The following is a 25292-nucleotide window of genomic DNA, read 5'->3' as shown; positions in this document are numbered from 1 at the left end:
GCCACATGACTTCTGGTGGCTTGCTGGATTTGATGCTCTAAATGCATCAAAAATAAATAAATTTCAGGCTCCCGTTCTGATGAAATAAATTTTCAAATGATGCTGTTTAGAAAAAGCCAGGGGGAGAAATAAAAGTAGCTAGTTAGCTCACTTTTAAGTTTTCAACTAGATATTTAATATTTATGTTGTTTTTGTAATTCTCTGGAAAATGGATTACATGCCTTGATTCTTTTCCCAAACCAGCTTGATTGTGCAAGCCACAGATAAAGGGATACCCAGGCTTTCTGGTACAAGTGTGATCAAGATACAGGTGACTGATATAAATGACAATGCCCCGGCTTTTCTCCCCTCCGAAGCAGTGGAAATTGCAGAAAGTAAGTGTGCCAATATGGAATCGTGGGTGTAACTTGTGTAATATCAGCTACCAGCCAGGCGTTTTAAGAAACACAAGTACTAATCCTCAAGAACCTCGCAACATGGACAGCTTCTGTCTTCATTTTACAGAATGGAGAATGGATGGCCAAAGTTAAATATCAAATGTCAAAGACATTAAATGTTGAAGCTGGGATTTGCCTTTAAGTCATCAGGAGGCCAGCCAGTTCCCCAGGCTCGAACTGCCATTGCACACATTGTTCTTTGTGTGCAGATAGTTCCCAAAAAACAAATCTACTCCATGAAGAAGCATACTTTGTTAGCTCTGATGATCATTCCAAAGCTCCTCTGAGAAGAAGCAATGTCCATAGACTGGTAATTTTGTCAGTCTTGGCAGTATACGAATCACAGGTCATAAATGAAGGGCTGCTCATTGCACAAAGTCATCACTTTCCTCTAGTGTAAACTAAAGTTCAGCATTTACAGAAAAATTTTACCACATTAATGGTAGAAGTAGAAAATACAAAATTTTACATGATATGCTAATTAATCCTAACACTTTGGGTCCCTGGCTTCTACGACTCCATAGTCTGCAATCCCACAGTTATCCATGGTCAGTGGCCATACTGGTAAATCCAAGCCAACTCTTTATCACTGAAATTGCAAAAAGTGCTGGCCTCCCTCTTGCCTCCCTCCTTTCACTATTAATATCCAACTTATTCCTAAGATGTCTCTATTTTAGGATTGTTTTAGGATGTTTAGCTTCCAAACAAATTACCACTCACAGAGGGATATATTTGTAGATGCATAGGGATACCCACAAATACTCTGAAATATTCTACAAAGAAAAGATTCTCCAGTTCTTGCTTCTCACCCATTTGATATACTTCCATTTGCTTTGCTTTTACCAAAGGTAGTATTCTTAAGGATGTGTATTAGCATCAAAATGCAGCAATGTGCCCATTATCAGCACATCACAAGAACAAACGGCAAAAAATCAAAACATATACTGAATAGGGTAAGGAGTGGTTGATGCACATCCAGAATGTTCAAACCTGAAATATGAAAATTACCTATGTCTCATATAGAGGGGAACTATTCTGAGTATCTTTCTACCTGTACCATACTTGTCAGCTTAAAAATCAGGTCCCTTTTATGACAGTTTGGACTAAAGAACACATGTAGCATGTTTGATAGACATTTAGCATGCTATCTATTTTGTGGATTTTTTTTTTTTTGGTAATATGAGAGATTTGCTCTTATCACTGCCACGATACATACTTTGTCTTTCCATAGTCTGGATAATTTTGAGAGTCAGATTTTTAAGTGAAGGAAGCATTATATATGCCTCTCCATAAGCAATAATTTTACAAAAATAAGTACAAGGAACCAAGTATTTCTAAGTTGGTATACCAATATTGTCATTTAAATCTTGTTTACGTTTCAAAACTGTATGCTTTGTATTATTGTTTTGAGTAATAACCTTCTTCCCACCCATATTCCCCATGAATATGTGATTTTAATACAGAAACTATGTAGGATAAATAAGTGGCTGAGACTGTTCCTTCGTCCTGGAATGGTGTTGCACGCATATGATAAAAAAAATGCAATATAAAAATCGAATATACTTTACCTCCTCAATTCCCTACTCACTGGTAAATTTTCACTTTATTGGGCTCATAAATTCTTCAGAGTTTTTGTTCAGCTCGTAATGAGCTTTGTATGAGAAATCATGCCAAGAAACAGAAAATCATGTTGGACTTAAAGTTAAAATGTTTGGATTGAACTATTAAAGAAAAGTATTTCAAAGGATGGATTTTAATGGAGGCTGACATTGGTCATGACTATTGCAGATTCTTTGCCTGGTGTAGTTGTGACTCAGATATCAGTTCATGATGTGGATTTGAATCCAACTTTCATCTTCAATTTCGCCAAAGAGAGTAATCTTGGGACCAAGTTTGCTATCGATCGGAACACTGGAGCGGTGGTGCTAGTGGAAACATTGGATTTTGAAGAAGCTACCGAATATGAGCTGTTCATCCAAATTTCTGATACTGTGCATGACACAGAGGGAACGCTCATTGTCCGTGTGGTGGACGTCAATGATAACCCACCAGTATTTTCTCAAGATTCTTACCAGGTAAAGAGCTTAATAAGGAGATACTGAAACCATAGGCAAAGTCGAAAAGAATAGGGAATAATGTAAGCCTACCACTGTTGACAGACTGATTCAGACAGGCAGTATTCACAGGTTTCAATGACTTAGTTGAGGCTGAAGGTTGTATATTCAATATCATGGAAGCTCTGGTAAGTACCTATGGAGCTAAATAGCTCATTCAAGTCAATTTCTTAGCTGCATATAGCATCTTTTTTTTTTTTTAATTTGTAGGGATTGGAATCCAGTTATTCATAACAATCAGAACTGGCCTAATATTTGCAAAGGTACCAGATAATACAGTGGTTTGGATTATCACCGATTAATTTGGGAAAACTCTTTTTTTCTTAGCCATATCTTTGGAATATACTGATGAACCTTTTGCAGAAACCAATCATGAACAAAACTGTGAAGTGGAAATTTTATTTTTTTACACCTTAGTATATGTTTATAGAAGTAAAGACCATAACGGCATTCAGCTAAGTACTTGGAAATGGGCTTCAGGACTTCTGAATGTAGCAAATGCATGGTTTAAGCAGAAACACAGTAGGGAAACTAACCTAAATAACGATTTCTGTCTGAAATACTGCATTAGTGGATTTATTAACTATCCTCTACCAGGCAGAAATAATTTAGATGGATTTTTTATAATAAAAATCAAAACTCAATGAAATGTTTTTAATCTTGTTTTACTGAATTCTGAGACTTCGAAACAATGTTCTTAATATATCAACTCTATAAATTAACATGTGTATTTTCCATAAGCAAAATGAATATAATGATTTTGCTTTCTGGTCCTGTTCATGAAAATATCTCTAGCCTGTAAGCACAAGACTCATTTCTTTCTGTTTCCTTCAGGTCACTGTTCCCGAATGGGCGCCTGCGGGGTACTCAGTGCTGACCGTGACAGCCACAGACATAGAAAGCAATGAGAACATTTCTTACAGAATCCTTTCCTCTTCTAAAGAATTTTCAATTGATCCAATGAATGGTGAGTTATTTAATGTGGTTGTAGTGTTCATAGGTTTGAGTTACAGGGTAGAAGCTTGAAATAATCTTTTCCAAATGCTCCTCAAATGTTTCCACCTCACTCCCTGATATTATAGATGCCACCCTTCTTATTTCTCTTCACATCAAATGCCGTGGTAGCAAATCCTGGTGTTCCTTCTCTACTACTACATCTCAGTGGCTGGAAAGCAAAAGGAATTGATTATATGCTGGCAAATGCACAGAACTTCAGAGACCCCAATGTAGTAAACACCCAGTTCATCAGTCCAACCCAGGACAGTTTAGGTATTTGTCTCAGCCCTCAACAAGCATCAAAATAAAGTTGAAGGGATTCATTTACTACTGAGGATTTCAGGTTACAAGAGTGTGGGAACTTTTCTTCCAAGCCGAGTACATTGAGTTTAATAATAGCATAATACATTCAATAAGGACAAAAAAATGAAAAAGGAAAATTATTTGAGCATCTGTACCCAGAAAAATTGTTGTAGTATTCCAGTTTATTTGATGCCTTCCAAGGCTCTTTATATTTTTATCAGAAATCAAGTCATTTGTGGTCATGAAATGCATTCAAGCAAGTGATTTCAGATTAGAACAGTTAAGAATTGTATAGAGAAAGCATGGGTAAATGGGAAAACACTGGGTAAATAGGAAAAAATAAATTTGATACGATATTATGATTAGCAAAACATTGTCCCTAACAGAGCACACTCTAGAATAAAGAACAGGGCCTGGGACATGTTACTCTGTGTGTTCCCCATCTCCACACACCCATTATTTCATAAGTGAGAAGTGATTTAAAAATTGACCTCAGGATGATGGATGGTAAGTAGACTTACTGTGGGGACCACTTTGTACTATATACAGATATTGAATCATTAGGTTGTACACCTGAAACTAGCAGAATGTTACACGTTAGTTATATCTCATTAAAAAACATTAACCTCAGGATTGCCCCCAAGAAGAATTTAATCACAAAATACCAGCGTGAGGCCCATGGAGTGGTTCACCAGGGAGAAGTAGGTCATAGGTCATGCTGCCACACAACCTGCGGGTGGATGCTACTATATGGATATAAACATGTTAGATATTTGGCTTTTCTTTTCTCCTCTCTTTTTTAGGGGGTGGGTGGTAGGGGATGCACAGTGCTGAGATGACATCAACTGCTATCCTGGCCACAGCACATCACAGTGTAAGGTCGTCCCTCTGAGCACTTAATCCTAGCAACACTTTTGCTTGACATGTGTTATCAACAAGCTTTGCAATGAGATATTGATTAGAATGTATTAAAACATTAAGTGGGGGCGCTTTGGTGGCTCAGTTACTACAGAGTCAAACTCTTAATTTCAGCTCAGATCATGTTCTCAGGGTCGTGAGATTGAGCCCAACATTGGGCTCCGTGCTCAGTGTGGAGTCTGCTTGAGATTCTCACCTTCCTTCCCTGCCCCCACTTGCTCTGTCTCTCCCCCACCTCAAAATAAATAAATCTTTAAAAAAACATTTAAATGCTATCAGATCAATTTAGTTCACGGTGAGACTCTACTTACATATTTCTATCTTAAAAATAATAAAATGTGTGAAATGTATCTCATCACTAAGAAAGAAATCTACTTGCTGAATTAGCGAAGAGCTTTAGGAAAGACACCTCCATAATTAAGCAATAGTTGCAACTCAACATTATCATATATACTACCCTCATTTGACTAGAATGAATGTCAGTCTGTGTTTCCAGAATCAATATCTTTATACCAGAATGTCTTTGTACAAACATGTGTCTATGGGTAGCAGAATGAGATATACATTTTTTAAATAACAATGCATTTTAAAAAAAATGGTAATAGGACAGCTTATTATACAAAAAAAAAATTAAGAGACATGTGTGGCAAAGTCATCTTCAAGTGGCACGTGTATTTAATAGAGTGAATGCCGGGAATATTACTTCTGGATCTTAAGTGTTACCAAAGTATAATTATGGTAATTTAAAATTTCTAATTGTAGTTACTCTTGGTTGTAACTTAAATAACAAATCTAGCAAATAACTAAATACATTAGTACATATTTGATGAATATTTGCTGACAACTGGGTCCTGAAATTTTAATTTCACAGGGTTGAAATGCTATGTCTTGTTTTTCAGGCACAATATTTGCTATCAATCCTATATTACTTCTGGATAAAAAGTCAACAGTTCAGTTTCTTGTTGAAGCCAGTGATGGTGGAATTCCTGACCTGAGGGCTCTTGCCTTAGTAGAGATAGAAATACAGGATGTGAACAACTATGCCCCTGAGTTTACGGTAGAATATTATAATCTCAGTTTAAGGGAAGATGCTCAAGTTGGAGGCACGCTTGTCACATTTTCAACCATTGACCATGACTGGACCCGTGAAAACACACATGTTGATTATTCCATCATCAGTGGTAATCCGCAGAACAATTTCCATGTGGAAACTAGTTTTCTTCCTTCAGAATATCCTTCTAAGCAAGTTGGTTACCTGGTGTTGCTCCACAGTCTGGATAGAGAAGCAGCTTCCTGTCATAAGCTCGTCATTCTGGCATCTGACCACGGCTTCCCTCCATTGAGCTCCACAGCCACTGTGGCAATAGAAGTCCTTGATGTCAATGATAACCCTCCGAAATTCAGCAGTCTGAAATACCATGCCCACGTCAAGGAAAGTACCCCTCTAGGGAGTCACATCACTGCGGTCTCTGCAGATGACCGTGATGTGGGTTCACACGCAGAAATCATCTACCACATAATCTCTGGAAATGAGAAGGGGCATTTTCACTTGGAAGAAAACACTGGAGTTCTTTATCTGATTGCACCTCTGGATTATGAAGAAACGACAAAATTCACTTTAACGGTGCAAGCCTCAGATGAAGAAAAGAAGCATTTTTCCTTTGCAGTTGTGTTTATCAATGTCCTGGATGATAATGACCATGCACCTCAGTTTATGTTCTCAAGTTTAAATTGTGTTGTTCCTGAAAATGTGCCTGTTTTCTCCACCGTATGTTCCGTGAATGCTTTGGATTTTGATGCAGGTCCTTATGGAGAACTGACCTATTCTGTGTTATCACCCTGTTCCATCACTCAGGGGATACCTCGTGATCATGATCCCTTCCTCATTGACCCCTTAACAGGGGAGATTCACACGCAGCAAATCCTTGACTATGAAAGTGACAATAAATACTGCCTGACAATTCAGGCAAAAGACAAGGGTGACTCAACAGCCTCTCTAATGGTTTGGCTGGATATTGAAGGAGTAGATGAGTTTGAACCCATCTTTACTCAAGATCAATATTTTTTCAACCTTCCCGAGAAGAATAAAGTGAGACAGCTGATTGGCAGGGTGGAAGCATCAGATGCAGACGCTGGTCTGGATGGAGTTGTTCTGTACTCTTTGGAAACCCCATCTCCTTTCTTTTTGGTAAACAGAACTAATGGACATATCTATTTGACTGGGGCACCTCCCCTAGTCAGAAGTCAGTTCCGTGAACAAGACATCATTGAAATGAAGATAATCGCTCATAGCCCCAAACCGGACTCCAGGTTTACCTTGTGTACTGTGTTTGTGAACGTGTCCTCTTTCTCGGAAGGACGAGCCTCAGTGGTATCAGGCCACAGCTTTTCAATCAGCCTCACGGTCTCCTTTGTAGTGTTTCTGATGCTCATCTTCATTCTAATTGTGTTGATTGTAAGACACAAACAAAAGGACACACCAAATAATTATGAAGAAAAGAAAACATCGTCATCCTTAGATATCAGTTTGAGACTGACCACAGATGGCAGCATGCTCAAGCCCTTCCAGAAGACTAATGAGGGCGGTAATGAGGCAGTGCCCACAGACTCCCTGCCAGAGTGGCTGAGCCTAATGAGTATCATGGAGAAAGACATGGTGAATCTGTACAGGCACTCAAACTCTAGTGGCCACTGTTCTGTGGAAGGAGAAACTGCAGAAGATAAGGAAATCCAGAGGATAAATGAGCATCCTTACAGAAAGGAGGCTGGCTCAGCTCTGAGCGACCGGGAGTCCAGGGTCCCAGACTCTGGAATCCCTAGGGACTCAGACCAGCTCTCCTGCTTGTCTGGAGAAACCGATGTGATGGTCACTGCTGAAATAGTAGGAACCAGCCATGCATTTGAGGAAGAAGAAAGAGAAAGCTGTGACACAACCTATGTCCAAAATAATGTGTTACCCCAGACTCTAAAGAAGAGAGAGAGAAAAGAGAGCATCCAGGCCGATGTCAGGAGAGAGTCCGTCTTTATTTCAGATGATCAGGAGGCAAGATGCACGGCTCTTTCCACCCAGAGAACCTCTAATCACAATTCGAGAGGCAACTACCACTGGAATTATCTCCTCAGCTGGGAACCCAAGTTCCAACCTCTCGCCTCGGTATTTAACGACATTGCAAAACTAAAGGACGAACATGTACATACACCTGGCATTCCTAAAGAGAAGTCTTTGGTTTTCCCACCACCTTTGATTACAGCAGTAGCCCAGCCTGGGATTAAAGCAGTTCCACCAAGAATGCCAGCCAGAACCCCGGGCCAAGTGCTTCACAAATACCCACATTCCCCACTTCCCTACCATCTCAGTTCTCTGCCCGAAGCCGTGGCTCCCAGCTTCTCTCCACCGCTCTTCCTGTTGACCCCACAGACCCCTGCCTTGACCCCACTGTCGTCACGTGGGGAATCCCCAGGAGCCCGTCTGAGTGGTACGTGCCATGGACTTAAAGCAGAAGATGAAGTTCAAATCTAATATGATTGTGATGCCAAGCACCCCCTCACCATTGGTCGTGAATGGTTGAGCAAGACCTCCTTAAGCTCACTCCTCAAGATCGGTTAAGGAGCAGTGGGGGTTTTCACAATCTGCTCATTTAAGCCTCTCAAATTTCTTCCAGCCTTAATGAGAAGTTACTCCCTCTTTTAGCCTTTATGTTTTGCTCTCAGGACTCAGATTTGTATATAGAAGTAGTGTATATTCTCTCATATCTGGTTTTCTGTAGAACTCAACCTCCAAAGGAAAACAATGAGCTAGACCGGCTGCCAAAATGCTTATGTGGAAATAAATGAAAAATAAGTATTGTGCAGTCCGGCCATAGTACTGCTGATTATGCCACCATATCTAAAATAAGTGAGTAAAGACTGAATAAGGAATGAGTGTAGGACAGAAAATAATGGAGAGGGAAAGTGGGGAAGGATAAACGTAAATGTTAAAATGAAGTGATTTTCTGTAGATCTGATATGTTTAGAGATATATTTCTCTCCTTTCCCCATATGCCACAGTTAGGGAGTTTTGCCATAATTTGAATTTTAATATGATGTCTTTCAGAAATCTAATGAGAAATTAAGAATGAAATTTGTCATAACTGTGCCAAATAAGAAAATTATTCCTGATTAAATGAACCAGAGATGCATGTCCTTGATAGAGGGCCAGGAATGTTAGAAGCAATAAGTATATGGTTGACTGCCACCCGAGACATATTTGCGTGGCCTTCTTTACAAACAGAATGATGATTTTTTTTTTCCAGTGCTCTGTCTTATAACATGATTCAGGTACAGACATTAAATTTTAAAGATTAATTTGTAAATAGTTCCTCATTTTATTTTCTTCTAGATACAGTAACTTTGGGTGTGAAATAATTTATCCTTTCAATGTCACTTTCAAAAGTTGGCCTAGATAAAATTATGTTATTAGCTAATAAAAGATTCATAGAGTAATTTACCAATATATTTTTAAATGAAGATTTTTTTATATAAATATTTGTACTATAAAAGTTAAGAATGGATGTTGGAAGTCTCTTCCATTTGTTCATACTCACCTTTAGCTTTAACTGTCATGAGATGGAGCAACCTGGCAACATGGCTAAAATAATTGTTCTGTACAGCTACTGTTTCAGATGTATAGTGGTATCGTATGGTGCTTGCATATAATGTTATATAGCCTTCTCTCTGGTGAGCCTGAGAATCCAACAAAGATTCTTATCCCTTCCAGGAAAGCAGAGCACATGCTGCTGCTGATGGCCCGGAAGTCATCAATGGTAGGCAACATGGCCAGGCTTTGGGATAAGAATTTAGGATTCTAATGTCAAGTCTAGAAGGCATCTGATATGGTTTTCTTAATACTTAGTGTGAGCTTCTGCTGTAGAAATCTTTCCTTTGGGTTGTTTGTTTGTTTGTTTGTTTCCAATAGGCTTCATCTGTAAACTTATGTGAGATACCTAATTTCTCTTAACTAGAAAACATGGAAGATGCCATGTTTGACATCTGGTTTTGTAGATAAATAATCCTAAGGCTTCCTATACTGATTTTATTAATTATATATCTGCTGGTTCTTAGATTGGAAACAAGTATATAAAACCACATCAGAAATTATATGAAATATAAAGGCTTTTGGACGAGCCTAGAATCCTAGGGAAAGTCATTTAGTTATGGAACACTTAAATATTAAAGGATGGATGCATGTCTCTCTTTTTCTTCATGGCATGCAGAGAAGAAGATTTCATGGTTTTCCTTAAAAAATGAATCATTTCAGTGTTCCAATATTTATTCTCTCTTTGACTTCCTTCAAAAAGTTACTTTGAGCATACAAAAAAAAAAACTATACTCTTTTTTTTCCTAATTATATATGGAAATTCTGTTTTGCAACAGATTTATTTCTAGGAACCAAAAACATTTTGTTGTTTTTAATTAAACAGGTTCTTCACTGACTTATGTTTTAAAGAGAGTCATCCATCTAATTCCTCCCTGAGTTATTGGCCTGAGATTTATTACCCATTCTGGACATATTTCTACCTTTTTCTAGACATGTAATAAAAACAGAAGACATGAAGTATTTAGAGCTATTCCTTACCAATACCTGGTGGATTTTTAATTGACGACTTTATTATACTGTATCCAGTGCCACACCACCACCAAATAAGTGCTGCTAGTTTAACAAACTGAAACTATGAGCACACTGGCTAAATGTTTGCAATAAATCATATGTCGGCCCTTTCAACTAGAGTGCTTTTTTCCTAAGTAAACAATATAATTTGTATAGTTTTCCTTCAAGTTTAATATTAACTTGCCTCATATGTTCTGTGTTACTTTGCTGATCGACACACCGGCTTTAGCACTCTGGAGGGGGTACAGGACTTGTTAGTGGAAAATCATATTAAGCCCCAAATTCATAAGCTATAAAATAAAAGACAGTTGTCTCTTGCGGAATTTTGGCTGCCTGAAATTCTGGACTTTCTTGTTGGCAGCCTTAAAAATACTGGTGTAAATCAGTACCAAATGGATATCAAAATTCCATGTCCTAGTAGTAATCATTGAATTGGCTTCCAAAACAGATTCCTGGGCAAAGAAAGGGAAAAAAAATGCTGTATCTTTAGGGATTTGGTCCTTTAACTATTCTTTATGAATACTAAAATGTCCTATAAACTACTGGCTGCCTGCATATACAAATACCTAGTCTGTGATAGCTGTCCACTTGAGACAGGAGCTGTGCTTCTCAGCACCTCCACCCTCAGGTTCAGAGCCCTCCTTGCTGTGTTTTCCAGAAGTTATAGGGATGAAAATTTATCATTGATTTTCAAACTATTTCCATCAAACATACGTTTCGTTATTCTTTTGCCGTTTTACACATACCTTAACTTAAAAAAAAAAAACCCACAAAACATAATTAAAAGGATCTAAGACAATGATCCACTTCAAAGCAACAAGGTACATGGAGTGGTTACAGTTAGTGGATTTTCACATGATATTACAGATAAATGCTTTGGGTTTGTCTTCAACAGTATGTTTCAGTTGAACTTCAAAGACTATAATACCATCTGTTTGGTCATAGCTGAAGAGAGGAAGGAAAATCATTCTTTCCAAGAGTATACCAAGATCAGTGAAACTGTAGAAACTTTGCTTATGACCAAAATGGTGCATCCAGCATGAGTCACTGAGGTAGGTTTCACCCTTTATAAAGATGGAGGGAAGGCTGGAAGAGGAAATAGAAGAGTAAATCTGAAAAGGAATAATTTAGGGCACAGGTAGAGAAATGTAAGAAGGCCAAAGGTTAGGACTTGTAAAAACTATTTTGAAGTGTAAAGATTTTGCTGAGTCATTTGTCTTTCATAGGTTCATCTTGTGAAGGAATCTTTTTTTAAAATGTCTTTTCTCCTTCTTTCTGTTCCTTTCACGGATCTCCCTTCATTGTCTGAAAATTTAGGCTTTTTGAATTGTGAACCTAAAGCTATGTGACAATGACCTAGAATACATTCAACAATGAAACAGTGAATTTGTTGTGGTTTTTGTTTTTGAGTTTTAGGATGTGTGTGTGTGTGTATGTGTGTGTGTGAATTACAGACTAAAAAATTCAGAATGATTCACTCCACATAACTTTGGCATTGAGAGTGACACATTTTTAGTAGGTGATTTTACACATATACCAAGTAATGGATCATTTAAAAAACAGTTGGGACAGAATATAGAGTTTTAGTACCTAGTCTTTTTTTTCTGGTAGCTCATCCCTTTTAAAAATTAGGGCTTGCCTAAAAAACAATGAGTTGTGATTTATATTAAAATATCACATTTCATATAACTTTTAAGCCACAGTATAACACAGAGGCATGGTTGATAGTTTTCCAATATTGTGAATTTTACTTGAATTCTGGTGGTATAAATTATTTTGATTCCACATAGATCAAAGAAATGTGTCTATTAGAAACAAAATTACAGCATTCTTAGAATGATCTAACCCAGAGTGACTGGAGTATCAGACTCTACCTTTCACTTATAAACTCAGAACTTGGCTATTTGATGACAATTTAGCACTTCCTACTGTTTTGGTCTACATAATTTTCCTCATTTCACCCAATATATTTGCTAAACCCAAACTGTGAAGTGAGTAATAGAGAGGGAGAAAGCATACCAAATAAATAACAGATGGACAAGTGCATCTCTTGAATGAGAAAGCATTATTTTGGTTAGAAAGCTAAATACATGGATTTCGTTGTTAGATAGTAAACCCTCAGGACAAAGGCCTGGTCTCCACTTTCATTATGAAATACAGATGTTTTTTAGAATGAGTACATATGTGTAAGGGCACAGAGGGTGCTGTAAGGTGTGGGTGTGAGACATAGGTCTTGAACCCATTAGGTGTGAATTCTAACAGTTCTGTGATTTAGCCAATCAAAAGGCAGAAAGAAAGTGTAAGATCTTGTCAAAATATTATACAGTATTTTAGATAAAAATCAAGTGACTAGACATTTTTTTCTGTAATATGGTATGTTTTCTCTTTCTCACAATATTCACCATTTCTTGTGAGTTTTTGACTTAATAGAAACAAGTTATTGATGGCATTAAAATATTATTTGAGTGTCTCTCATGAGTAAATAAATAAATAAATAATCTTTAAAAATCGTTTGAGACAGCAACGTTACATGGATTCATTTAATTTAATTTCAGATCCTGTAATAACCATGGCAGCCCTATGGCTGGCAGATTAAAGTTCTATCAGTATGAAAAGAGAATGCAGATCTGTAAATATGCCTAGAATATTTAAATCAAAATTTATTAATATTTTTAATTTATTAATATTTAAAGCAAAAATGATAGGAATTTATGAAGGGTGTTCTAAATGTGCATATACTTAGTATGTGCTAAAAGTGATATTTTAAAAAAAGTACAGAGTATTTAATAAATGTATACTAGGGAGGAGATAAATGTGAAGTTATTTATCCTCATACCATAAACAAAAATTAATTTTAGTTAGATTAATGAGTAAAAACTAAAATGAGGGATCCCCGGGTGGCGCAGCGGTTTGGCGCTTGCCGTTGGCCCAGGGCGCGATCCTGGAGACCTGGGATCGAATCCCACGTCGGGCTCCCGGTGCATGGAGCCTGCTTCTCTCTCTGCCTAGGTCTCTGCCCCTCTCTCTCTCTCTCTCTCTGTGTGTGTGACTATCATAAATAAAAAATTAAAAAAATATATCAAAAAAAAAACTAAAATGAAATCACAAAAACTGGAAGAAAAGCATAGAATAAAAGCGAGAAAGATCTTTTTTAAATATGAAAACAAAAGCAGAGTACTAAGTTTGAACTTACAACAATAGAAAGCACTATAAGAAGTTATAAGAAATAAGAACTGAGAAATGCTTCATAAATTTAATCAACATATATTTACTTAGCACCTCTTGTGGGCAAGGTATGGATCTGGGCTCTGAGAATACAGGAATCAACAAAACAGGAAAAATCAGTGTATTTGCTTACATTTTACTGAGGGAGATAATAAAAATATGGTTTCAGGTAATGTTGAGTGTTATGATATGAAAAAAACTAAAGGATATAAGGAAAAACAAAGAAGAGATTGACAAGGTGGTATGGGAATACAGCAGTATTGTTTTGATTGAATGTTCTGGGGAGATGTCTCTGATGTTATTTGAGTTGAATGAAGTAAATGAGCAACGTAATGATCTGAGGGGAAAGCAGTGAAGGTACATGTATCAGCAAGTATGGAAGCCCTGAGGTCAGAGTCATATGGAATGTTTGAGAATAAAGCCAAGGTGCCTAGAACTAGTGAAAGAAAGAGTAGTAGGAAGTAAGATCATGGAGGAATCTAGAGTTCAGACCCTATAGGACCCTTTAGACTGTGATAAAAGGGTTCAGAATTTTTTTCCAAGTGTTAAGGGAAATCACTGGTAATATTATATGATTTATATTTTTAAAGAGTAAGTAGCTACTTTGTGGAAGATAAACCAAGGTGGGGGTAGGAGAAGCATGGTGTAATAATAGTACCCCAGCTAATTGGTTATTGCAGTAATCTCAGCTAGTGAGGATCGTGGCTCAGCATGGGTGTCGTAATGGAGGTGAACAGAGTCAAAAAATATATTGAAAGTAGTGTTGCTAGCTCTTGATAATGAATTGAATGTGAGGTTTGGAGAAAGTTAGACATCAGTCTAATGTAAAAGAATTTAGGCCTATAGAAAAAAATTTTGGAGTCATCAGATTATGGATTATAAAGTCATGGGATTTGATGAGATCACTGAGGAATAAGTGTAAATAGAGAAAAGATCTCAGAACTGATTCCTGAAGCACTAAACAAAAAGTAAAAAAAAAAAAAAAAAAAAGGAAAGAAGAGGAGTACCTGGATGGTACAGTCAGTTTTGTCTAGGTTGTGATCTCAGGGTAATGGTTCCAGTCCCTAAGGAGGCTCCATGTCTCAGGGAGAAGTCTACTTGAATTCTCTGTCTCTCTCTCTCTGCCCCTCCCCACTCTCTAATTTAAAAATGGCAGTAATAAGTCCTTCCTTGTCAGTAATTTTTAAACATGTAAATAAATGAAATTCTCCAATCAAGAATCATGGAATGGGGCGGCTTGGATGGCTCAGCGATTTAGCGCCACCTTCAGCCCAGGGCATCATCCTGGAGACGCAGGATCGAGTCCCACGGCAGGCCCCCTGCATGGAGCCTGCTTCTCCCTCCGCCTGTGTCTATGTCTCTCTTTCTCTCTGTTGCTCGCTCTCTCTCTCTGTCACTCATGAATAAATAAAGTAAAAAAAATGTATTAAAAAAAACTGAACTTGACAAGATGAGCACTGGGTGTTATTCTGTATGTTGGCAAATTGAGCACCAATAAAAAATAAATTTATTATTAAAAAAATAAAATAATAAAATAAATAAAATAAAAACTGAGGAAGGGATATAGAGCTCCCACTTAACTACAGATGAGTGTAGAAAGACTAAAGTGTAAATTATATTATGCTGGTATGTCCACATTCCCAGGGGTTCCAGAAATACACAATCAAAACTTCTAGAAGAACAGAATTCCACACTAATAAAGTCTACTGAAAGTATAATTTAAATTTATATGATTAGTTAAGAAGAAGAAGTCCTAGATACAAAGCAGGAAAGGGAAACAGAGAAAGTAGAAGGCAAATTGAGGTCCTATTTATAAATATTTTCCATAAACAAGAGAAAAGGAAGCTCTGGAGCCATGAATCTAGAAAAGCTATCTTTTCTGCCACTACCCCATATGGGAATTTCCTAAAATAGGAAGTCCCATCTCAGTAAAACATGAGTAGCAGAAAATAACTGCAATATAAAATATATTGTAAGCAAAGACACTAATTCTCTGAATGAGTTGCCAATGTACAGTGAAGATACATAAGAAAAAATGGCCCAAAAAAAGCCAAAGAAAATTGTGACTAAATATTTCAAAACTAGCCAAAGGAAGTTAAGAAAACAGTAAAAACTATAAAGGTTGTATAATCAATCAGAAACGTTCAGAGATAAGAAAAGACTAGTTAAGGGGAGGGCATTAAACGGAAAACAGCTCAATGAATAAATAAAAATAAAAGAAAAAATTCAGAAGACTAAACTGGAAAGAACAAAAAGTTAATAGACACTAATGAAACCATAGTAAAGTAAAATGAAAAATGGAAAAGAAAATGAAAAAAAAATCAAATGGAACTGAAAACATGGTAAGAGTTTTAGAGTTGATAGATTTAGCACAAAGGAAAATATGATTTAACACATGTCTAAATATAATTCCTAAAAGAGGAAACTAAAGAAATGAAACAGAACAAGTATAAAAGCTGCAATTCAATAAAGTTTTCCAGACAAAATCCAAAATTTGAATCTACATATTAAAAAGTATACCATATAAAAATCAACAGAAAGCAGTTAATACTAAGATATATTTTTAGAATCTATTGATCTTCAAAGAGAAAGAATATATCCTTTGGACTTCCAGATTAAAAAAAAAAAAACAAGTTACAGGGAAAGAATGTAAGATTGACTTTCTTTTCAGTAGCAGTATTGTAAGCCAGAAAACTGTGGGGTACTATTTTTAAGATACTTGAAGATAATATAAGCCAAAAACATACCTACCTAAACTTACCTTTGGGTATATATGTCATAAATGAGGCTATCAATATGCAAAACCTCAAGGAATATTCATGAAGAATTAACTAGAGGATGAATTCAGACAACTGAAAAATACTGGGAAAGGTTCACCATAAGGACATTAAATATATTTAACTGTAGAGTTGATGGTAGATGTAAAGATGATAGAATAGTATATATTTAATATATGCCCTCATAATAGAAATAAATTACAACTACAAAAAAATGAAGGCAGAAAAAAAGAGTAAATGGAAATAGAATACTTGCTAATTGCCTTATAGGTACAAAATGGTGGTAAAAGTCAATTAAAATTAAAAAGATGAACTTTAAAAGAAGAAAAAAATTAAAAACAAATTAGTGAGTTAGAAAAACAAACAAAAAGAAATCCACAGATCTTATGAATAAAAATTGATTCTTTAAAAATCAATTAAAGTAAATCAGTTACATCAATGTGAGAAAATACAAAACAATAAAATAATATATGAAATAAAATAATATACAAAATAAGAAATAGCAAGGGGAGAATAATGATAGCTGTCAAAAGAAAGGAAGTTAAATCAAAAGACTTTTATCCACAACTCTATACAAATTCTTTTGAAACCCTAAAAGAAATAGCTAATTTTCTAGGAAAATATAATCTACCAAAATTGACTCCAGGCAGCATTGAGAATCTAAGCAGAACAAATCTAAAAGATGAAATAAAGATGTAAAGAATCTTCCTACAGATAATTTTATAGTGAAATTTTACCAAACCTTTAAAGATTAGATCATACAAATGCTACTTAAACTATTCCAAAGCATGGAAAATTAAGGAAATAATGAATATAAAATGGATATCAAAACCTTAAAATATTGTACAAAACAGAAAACTATAGCCTACTCCCATTTATAAACAAGTATGCAAAATTCTTAAATGAAACATTAGCCAAACATTAACAAAATATTAAAAAATAATGCATCAAAATGTTGAGAATTTATTTCAGAAAGACAAAGATAATTAAATTTTAAGAAATTTTCATGTTCTAATTCCTTTCTTGTTTAATTGTACAGACTAATTTCTCCAATATTGGATTGTGGTGGAGATATGAGGCATATTGTCTTTTTCTTGTTTTTTTTCAGCAAAGAATAAATATAATTCTTCAAATTAATAGAGCTACGAAGAAAAAATAATACGAAAATGTTCTTTAAAGGCACAAAAGGCACTTAACAAAATTTATATAAAGAGTACTCAGTAGTCATTAATGGATTATCCTTATAATAGATAGTTCCTTAAAATGATATAATGATATGCAACCCAACAGCCAGTATCTTCTTCAGTGGAGGTACACTAGACCCTTTGCTGCAAAAACCAGGAACAAGACAATATGCCTAGTATCTCCACCAAAATTTAATACTGCAGGAATTAGGAATTAGTCTGGATGACTAAACAAGAAAACAGAAACATAAAAATTTGAAACAACAAGGTTAATACTATTTTATTTGTATATACTACATTAGCTTATTTCTGAAAAACTGTAAATAATTGATGGAAAAATATATATACAGGAAAGAATTCAGTAAAGCTGGAAGTTATAACATAAATATGCAAAAATCAAAACAATATTCTTCACATATATGAACAGTAATGAATTAGGAGATGAATGGAAAAGAAGAATTTACTTATATCAGAAAAAAAATCTAAGTAAAACCTTAACAATACCTAATATCCATGTGAAGCAAGTTGTAATATCTCCTGAAGGACACAGGGGAGACTTAAATAGATATTTTTGAATAGACTCAATGCTAAAAAGCTGTTCCTAAGTAAATTTACAAATTTAGCATGATCCTAACACAAATATCAAATTTTTCTGAATTTAGTAACTTGATTATATAGTTTATTTTAAAGAGTAAACAAGAAAGCAAACAAAAATAGCTAGGAAACACTGAAATGAATATAAGCTTTGTGTGTGTGTGTGTGTGTGTGTGTGTGTGTGTGTGTCCATCTGTGTCTGGGCATCCAAGTGTGCATTCATGCACTAACCCTATCAGATATAAAATTACATCACAAGTTTATAATTAAAATGGGTTGGTATTAGTGCATGACTAGATAAATAGAATAGAATAGAAAATCCAAAATGAATCCACGTGCATGCAAAGCCTTCTTGTAACAAAGGATTAGCTTGTTATATAGCAACTGTCCTGCTGCATAAGTAAAAACCTGAGTAATAATAAGAAGGAAAAGAAAAAGAAACAGTTTCGTGTGTGTAGAAGCATCAGACAACTGCCAAAGGTAGTGAAGACCTGAGAAACCATGACTCTGGAGAGAACAGAAACAACAGAGAGGTATACCTGATATACTGTGTCTCAGACCCCTTGAGCCTGAGTGGAAAATGTCAACTGCATGGTTGAAAGACTAACAAGAGCTCCTGACAACTTTATGGAGACAGAAATTAGAGTTAAAATCCTATCATGGAGGACGGGCTCTCATAAATACACCAGCCTAATACAAATCGGAACTCCCAGAAGCCTACCCCAGAAGTAAGAGTAAACCAGAAAAGGAAGCCCTCATGAAGCCTGTAGCCAAGCTTTGGATAAAATCCATTACATATTTGCATATGGTGATCTGTCCCCACTCTAACCGCTTCTCAAAAGTAGTATTTAGTCCTCTATAGGGAATAAAATAATTCTGAACCTTTGTCATTATTCATAACAGTATCCATCATTGAATCCAAAATGGCTAGGTGTACTGAGGAAAAGAAAACATGATTAAAGCTAAAACAAAAAAATATAATAGAAAGAGATGCACAGGAGATTCACATATTGGCATTATCCTATGTGGACTTTAAAATAAGTGTTCAAAAAATTTGATGCCGTATGGAGAATTTTAGGAGAGAACTGAACTATAAAAAACTATAAAGCAGAAAAAAAGCTAAAAAAACTATTTTAAACTATAAAAAAGAGGAAAAAGACATTCTAAAGTATGAAATACTACTGCCTTTTCATGCCCTCTAGGATGACTATAAAAAGGGTGACTTATATAGATAATAATAAGTGTTGGTGAGTATGTGGACAAATTGAAATTCTTATATCATATTACTAATAGGGATATAAAATAAGGCAGTCTCTATGAAAAACAATCCAGAAGGTCTTTAAAAGTTAAATATACATAGAGTTACCATAATGACCCAGCAATCTCACTCCTAGGTATATACCTAAGAGAAATGAAAGTTATGCACATAGAGACTTGTCTGTGAATGTTCATAGCCATATTATTCATAATATCTGAAATGCAGAACTAACCCATGTCAATTAACTGATACATAGATAAGCCAAATATATAGCCTCACAATGGAATATTCTTTAGCAATTAAAAGGAACAAAGTACACTATAGCACAGATGAATTTGAAAACATTATGCAAAGTGAAAGGAATCAGTCACAGAAGACCACAATATTTTGTGATTCCATTCATAGGAAATGTCCAGAATAGGCAAAAACATACAGACAGGAAGCAAAATAGCAGAAGTCTAGGACTAGGACCATTTGGAGAAAATGGGGAGAAACTGCAATGGGTAGGGGGTTTCTTTTTGGATTCAAAGATGTCCTAAACTTGATTGTGGTAATAGTTGTACAACTCTGTGAATGTACTAAAAACCATTGTATTGTACATTTTAAATAGGTGAATTATACAGTATATCAATTATATCAATAAAGATTGATAACAATAATTATTAAATTGAAAAATTTATTGTTAATTGTTAAAAAATCACTAAAAATACAATAATCAAAATAAAGGACTCAGCAAATATGTTTAACAGATTAGACACAAATGAAGAGAGGATTAGTAAATTAGAAGATAAATCAAAAGAAAATATGCAGACTAAAACCTAGAGAAATGTTTGGAAAATATTGAAAAGAGATTAAAATATGTGTGAAACATGGTTTAAAAGGTCTAACGTGTGTAATTGGAATAGCAAAGGGAGAATGGAAGGAAGAGGCAATATTTAAAAAGATGGTGGCTGAGAATCTTCCAAAACTGATACTAAATCACAACTCAGAATGTGCTACACACCCCAAACATGATAAGAAAAAAAAAAAAAAAACTATGACGAGACACATCACAGTAAAATTTCTATAAAACAAAAGGAAACATATTAAAAAGATTTAAAGAGAAATGACACATCATCTCGAAAGAACTAAGTGCATATGGAAATATAACATGATCAAGGCTGCACATCAAATTAGTGAAGAAAGGTAAGAATTTCTTGATAAGTGAGGTGGGGATAACTGGACAGCTGTGTGAAAAAAAAAAAGATCAAATTGATCTATTCTTCGTACTACACACCAGGATAAGCCATACAAATAAATACAAGTAAATACAAGAAGGAAACCTGAATGTATACTTTTAAAAACTAAAAATGGAAAAATCTCTAGCAAGAGTCAAAATCTAGAAGCAATAAGGGAAATGAGTAATGAATTTCACTAAACTTGAATGGAGAAAAATCTCTAAACTAATCACAGTGTTCAGGGGGATGGATTCTCTGTCTCCATGTTCAATGTTGTGGTAAGAGAGGTGGGGCCATGTGATTGGTAAGCACTTGATGAAGAAAGGCCAGTTCCTGAAATGAACAAATGTCAATCACCATAACACCATGAATTAGAATGCGGCTTTTCACATTGATGTTCACTTTGCAAATATACTTTTTTGGCTAAACTATGAATTGGCCAGTTTTAAGTGGCATTTCACAGGGTAGAGTTTGCTTGTACTAAGGGAAAGGTAAAAAAAAAAAAACTTATAATGTTGGTTATTGAATATTTGGTCCTTAAAACTGGATTTTTATTCTTCATTTTTAATTACCTTATTTCCTTTTCCATCATTTCTAATCTGTTATTTATTTTTTCTCTTCAGATAATGTAATAGATATATTTTTCCTATTGTTAGAATATTAAAGTAGTTTTCAACAATGAAACAGACTCATTGGACTTTATTTTATAAAGTCTTACTTTTCTAATTTAATTTATTTAAAAATAGAGATTCCACTTTCTATCTAAAAACTCTGAGAAATTCCTGTACTACACGCTAATTACCAAAAGCATATGTGGTTAATTTTATGAAATGGACAAATTGAAAGTAATGAAATTAAAAGGCTTCAGATTATTGTCATACTATATGTCATATAAAAGGGAAATATATTAACCACTGTGAACTTAAATAAATAATAGCGAAATTTTATTGAGTGTTCATTATGTGCCAAAAATTTGGTAAATGTTTTATGTGCACCCTATTTTGTTTAATCTTCAAAATAACCCTTTAGGGTAGATACTAATATGGTCCCTTTTTACCAATAAGGAAACAATGGCTTAAAGAGTTAGTAATTGGTGAAGTTTGGAATCCAACTCACTGGTGTTACTAGAAGCTCTTCTCTTAGCCCCTTCACTACAAGACCTCATACTCTAAAGTTCCTTAAGAATATCTAAATTTGTTTTAATTTTTCATTTGAATTCAATTTAGGCAACATATACTGTATTATTACTTTCAGGGGTAGAATTTAGTGATTGCATTTTTTTTAATCATATACTTCTATTGGCTCCATTTTAAAAATCCCTTAATATGTGCAGATCATGTTCAACAAACAACAAATCAGCCATATGGCAACTGGACAGGTAGTTTTCCTGAATTATGCAATTCATAATTTGGGAATTATTTTACTAAATACATTATTAGTATAATTTTTCTGATTCTTACCTTTTGTTACATACAAAGAAAATTATTTTTAAAATAGAGCCAATAATATTTCTGAACAAATGGCTGTGAACGTTTGCACATTGTTTCAGTCTCCACTGCAAGCAAATAGCAACAAGAGATAAAATGTTTTAAGCAAAACTAAAAGGAAAAATGACATAAAAACAAGATAGTCGTCTCCATGGTAATGTCTAGTAAAGTTGGGTATATTTCATCCTATAAGTTGGCTAATTCCTTTTCTAGGTATATATGCTAGAGAAAAATCTCCCAAGATACTGAATAAGACTGAAACATAAACTCAACAGAATGGGCATGACTGAAGTTTGGGCTTGCTCTACTCCAGGAAGTAGGCATTGCTACACCTGGACATTCAGCAAAGTGCTGAGAAGGGTCTATGTGAGTTGAGAATCATTACTAGACTAAGCACTTACTGCCAGGGGCTGAGTCCTGCTACTGAGCTCCTTTACCCCATAAAAAGATGGACAAAGATATGTTGCTGATCACCTGGTATTTTGGCTCTTAGTGTAAGCTGGGGAACTTGAGAACCTGAAGGTAAGAACCCAGTCTCATGAATAAGAATGAAGCCAATCTGCACAATTCAGGGATAATTCTACAAAATCCCAGTATTACTGATAGTAATCCTACTTTGAGAGCCATAGAAGATATGGTTCTGGAATTAGCATTCCCATTAGTGTCAAGAATAATAGAAAGATCTCTTATATGACTATTTTAAAGTGTGCTTGTAGTTGTATATAATGCGATAGGACTACAAAGAGAAATAAGAGGTACGCATTTGGAAAGAAAGAGACAAAGGAACCTTTACCTACAGAAAATACTACTCTCCAAACAGGGGTTCTATATGTAAATTATTAGAACTACCAGAGAATTCAGCAGATTTGTGAATACAAGACCAGCATCAAATACCACTGACATCCTTATATGCCATCAATAATTGACTGAAATATGTAATAGAAGAAAATCTCATTCATAATAGCAATGAGAACGATAGGGTACCCAAGAATAAATCTCACAACCTCTTGAAGATATTTTGAAAAGTTTTAACAATATTGTTACAGGAAATAAAAGACTTAATTAAATGAAGGCATGAAAGGAAGGGGAGACTCAATAATTTGAAGATTCAATAATATGAATTCATCTACAAACTCAATGCAATTCAATCCAAAGGCCAATATGCATCTCTCTGGAATTAGACAATGCAATTTAAAAATTCAGACAGAAAAGACTCAAGAATAATGGAAGTAACACTGAAGAAAAAGAGATGAGAAGGAAGGAGTCACTTTTCCTACCAGATATAAATAGATGGAATAGAACAGAGAGGCCTAGAAATAAAAATATGTATGGAAATCTCACATGAAGATGCCTTACTAAATTAGGAAAGGTTGGATAACTTAATAAATGGTGCTAAGTTAATAAGTTATTTGTATAAAAATGAAATTGGATCTTTTCTTCTTACATACAAAATTAAAGTAAAATACAAAACTTTTAAATTTCGAAAAGAAAATATAGGAGAATATGAATAGAGTAGGGAAGACTTCATTAAACAAGAAATAAAACAAACAGAAGAAAAGGCTGATAAATATAATTACTTCAAAATTAGGAATGAGAGATGTCTGGGTGGCTCAGGAGTTGAGCTTTTGCCTTTAGTTCAGGGCGTGATCCCAGATTCCTGGGATCGTGTCCCACATCGGGCTCCCTGCATGGAGCCTGCTTCTCCTCCCTCTACTGGTATCTCTGCCTCTCTCTGTGTGTCTCCCATGAATAAATAAATAAAATCTAGAAAAAAAACAAAATTAGGAATGAGTATTGAAAAGTCATAAAAGGATCCATAAGCCAGAAGGCATTTACCATCTATAATATGAAAAAAGCTTAATATCATAACTTATAATGTTAATAAAAAAGTGATAGCTTAATAGAAAAATGGGCAAGGAAAGGAAGTTTTATGGTCAATAAACACATATATGCTTGATGAGAAACTATTATACACCTATCAGATTGGCAAAAACATAAAAGTCTGACAGTACTCAATGTTGGCAAGATTGTAGAGAATCGGGAACTTTCAAACGATGCTTGTGGGAATTTTATAGTTTTCATATCCTGTTAGTTGTCATAACCATTGTGGAGAGCAATTTGGCAATATTTAGTAAAGTTGGAGATATCCTCTCTGACAACCTAGTTAATTCCATTTCTAGGTATACTCTAGAGACGATGCCTCTTATGCAAATAAGGAAACATATAATAATGTTTATCACAGGACGGTTTCTAAAACCAAAAATTGGGGACGCCTGGGTGGCTCAGTGGTTGAGCGTCCGCCTTTGGCTCAGGGCGTGATCCCAGATCCCAGGATCGAGCCCTGCATGGGGCTCCCTGCATGGAGCCTGCTTCTCCTCCCTCTGCCTGTGTCTCTGCCTCTTTTTCTGTGTCTCTCATGAATAAATAAATAAAATCTTTTCAAAAATGAAAAAAAATAAAAGCAAACATTGGAAACAGCATAATTGTCCTTCAAAAAGAATATTGACAAATATCTGTGGTGCATTCATAATGCTATTCACTAGTTACACTGAGGGAGCTGGAATTATTTGTTTCAATATGAATAAGTCTCTAAGACGTCATATTGCAGAGAAACAAATACCAGATGATATATCTACATAAAGTTTAAAACATGAAAAAACAAGGCTGTACAACTTCTCTATCGATGTATACATATGTAGTATATGTGTAGCATTAGTATAAATACATGCTTAGGAAAATAAACAAATTCATGACACTTACCACTGGAAGAGAGGGGCATTGGGTCTTCAAATGTGTTTGTAATATTTTACCACTTTGAAAAGTCTGAAGCGGATCTAGCAAAATATTAAAACCTCCATAGAGCTGGGTTCTTAGTAAGATTTTTAAATTAAAAACATATAGCCCTGATCCCAGATATCAACATCGCATCAAAGGATTTTCCTCTAAAAGCCTGGCTTTATCGAAGTTCACACTTCTACTTCAAACTTGGAAAAAACGGATTTGTCTTCTAAAGGACAGTGCTTTCTCCATGCGAACGGCAACAATGAATCCAAGCATTCAAAAGCGCTGTGGAAAATTTTTTAGGCAGTGTGCTTTAATCAGCATCTTCTGCCAATGATTTTTCTTTTCTTTCAC

At 35.1% G+C, this 25292-nt stretch overlaps 1 protein-coding gene and 1 long non-coding RNA gene across 2 annotated transcripts in view; one reads left to right on the top strand and one right to left on the bottom strand.

Annotated features, from left to right (window-relative positions):
• Window positions 1-11991, top strand: part of DCHS2 (dachsous cadherin-related 2) — a 226643-nt gene extending 214652 nt beyond the window's left edge. Inside the window, exons 17-20 of the mRNA XM_038559070.1 lie at window positions 244-374; window positions 2226-2512; window positions 3386-3518; window positions 5668-11991. Of these exons, the coding sequence (XP_038414998.1) occupies window positions 244-374; window positions 2226-2512; window positions 3386-3518; window positions 5668-8288 (3172 nt within the window). The 3' untranslated portion in view covers window positions 8289-11991. The remainder of the gene's footprint in view (window positions 1-243; window positions 375-2225; window positions 2513-3385; window positions 3519-5667) is intronic.
• Window positions 1-25292, bottom strand: part of LOC119869349 — a 232521-nt gene that overhangs the window by 9097 nt on the left and 198132 nt on the right. Inside the window, exons 3-4 of the long non-coding RNA XR_005370912.1 lie at window positions 7085-7208; window positions 6024-6123 (exon numbers count right to left, since the gene is read on the bottom strand). This is a non-coding gene — a long non-coding RNA (uncharacterized LOC119869349). The remainder of the gene's footprint in view (window positions 1-6023; window positions 6124-7084; window positions 7209-25292) is intronic.

The sequence above is a fragment of the Canis lupus genome, chromosome 15, assembly GCF_011100685.1.
Source record: "Canis lupus familiaris isolate Mischka breed German Shepherd chromosome 15, alternate assembly UU_Cfam_GSD_1.0, whole genome shotgun sequence".
Lineage (NCBI taxonomy): Eukaryota > Metazoa > Chordata > Mammalia > Carnivora > Canidae > Canis > Canis lupus.
This window is presented reverse-complemented; position numbering and strand designations above follow the sequence as displayed.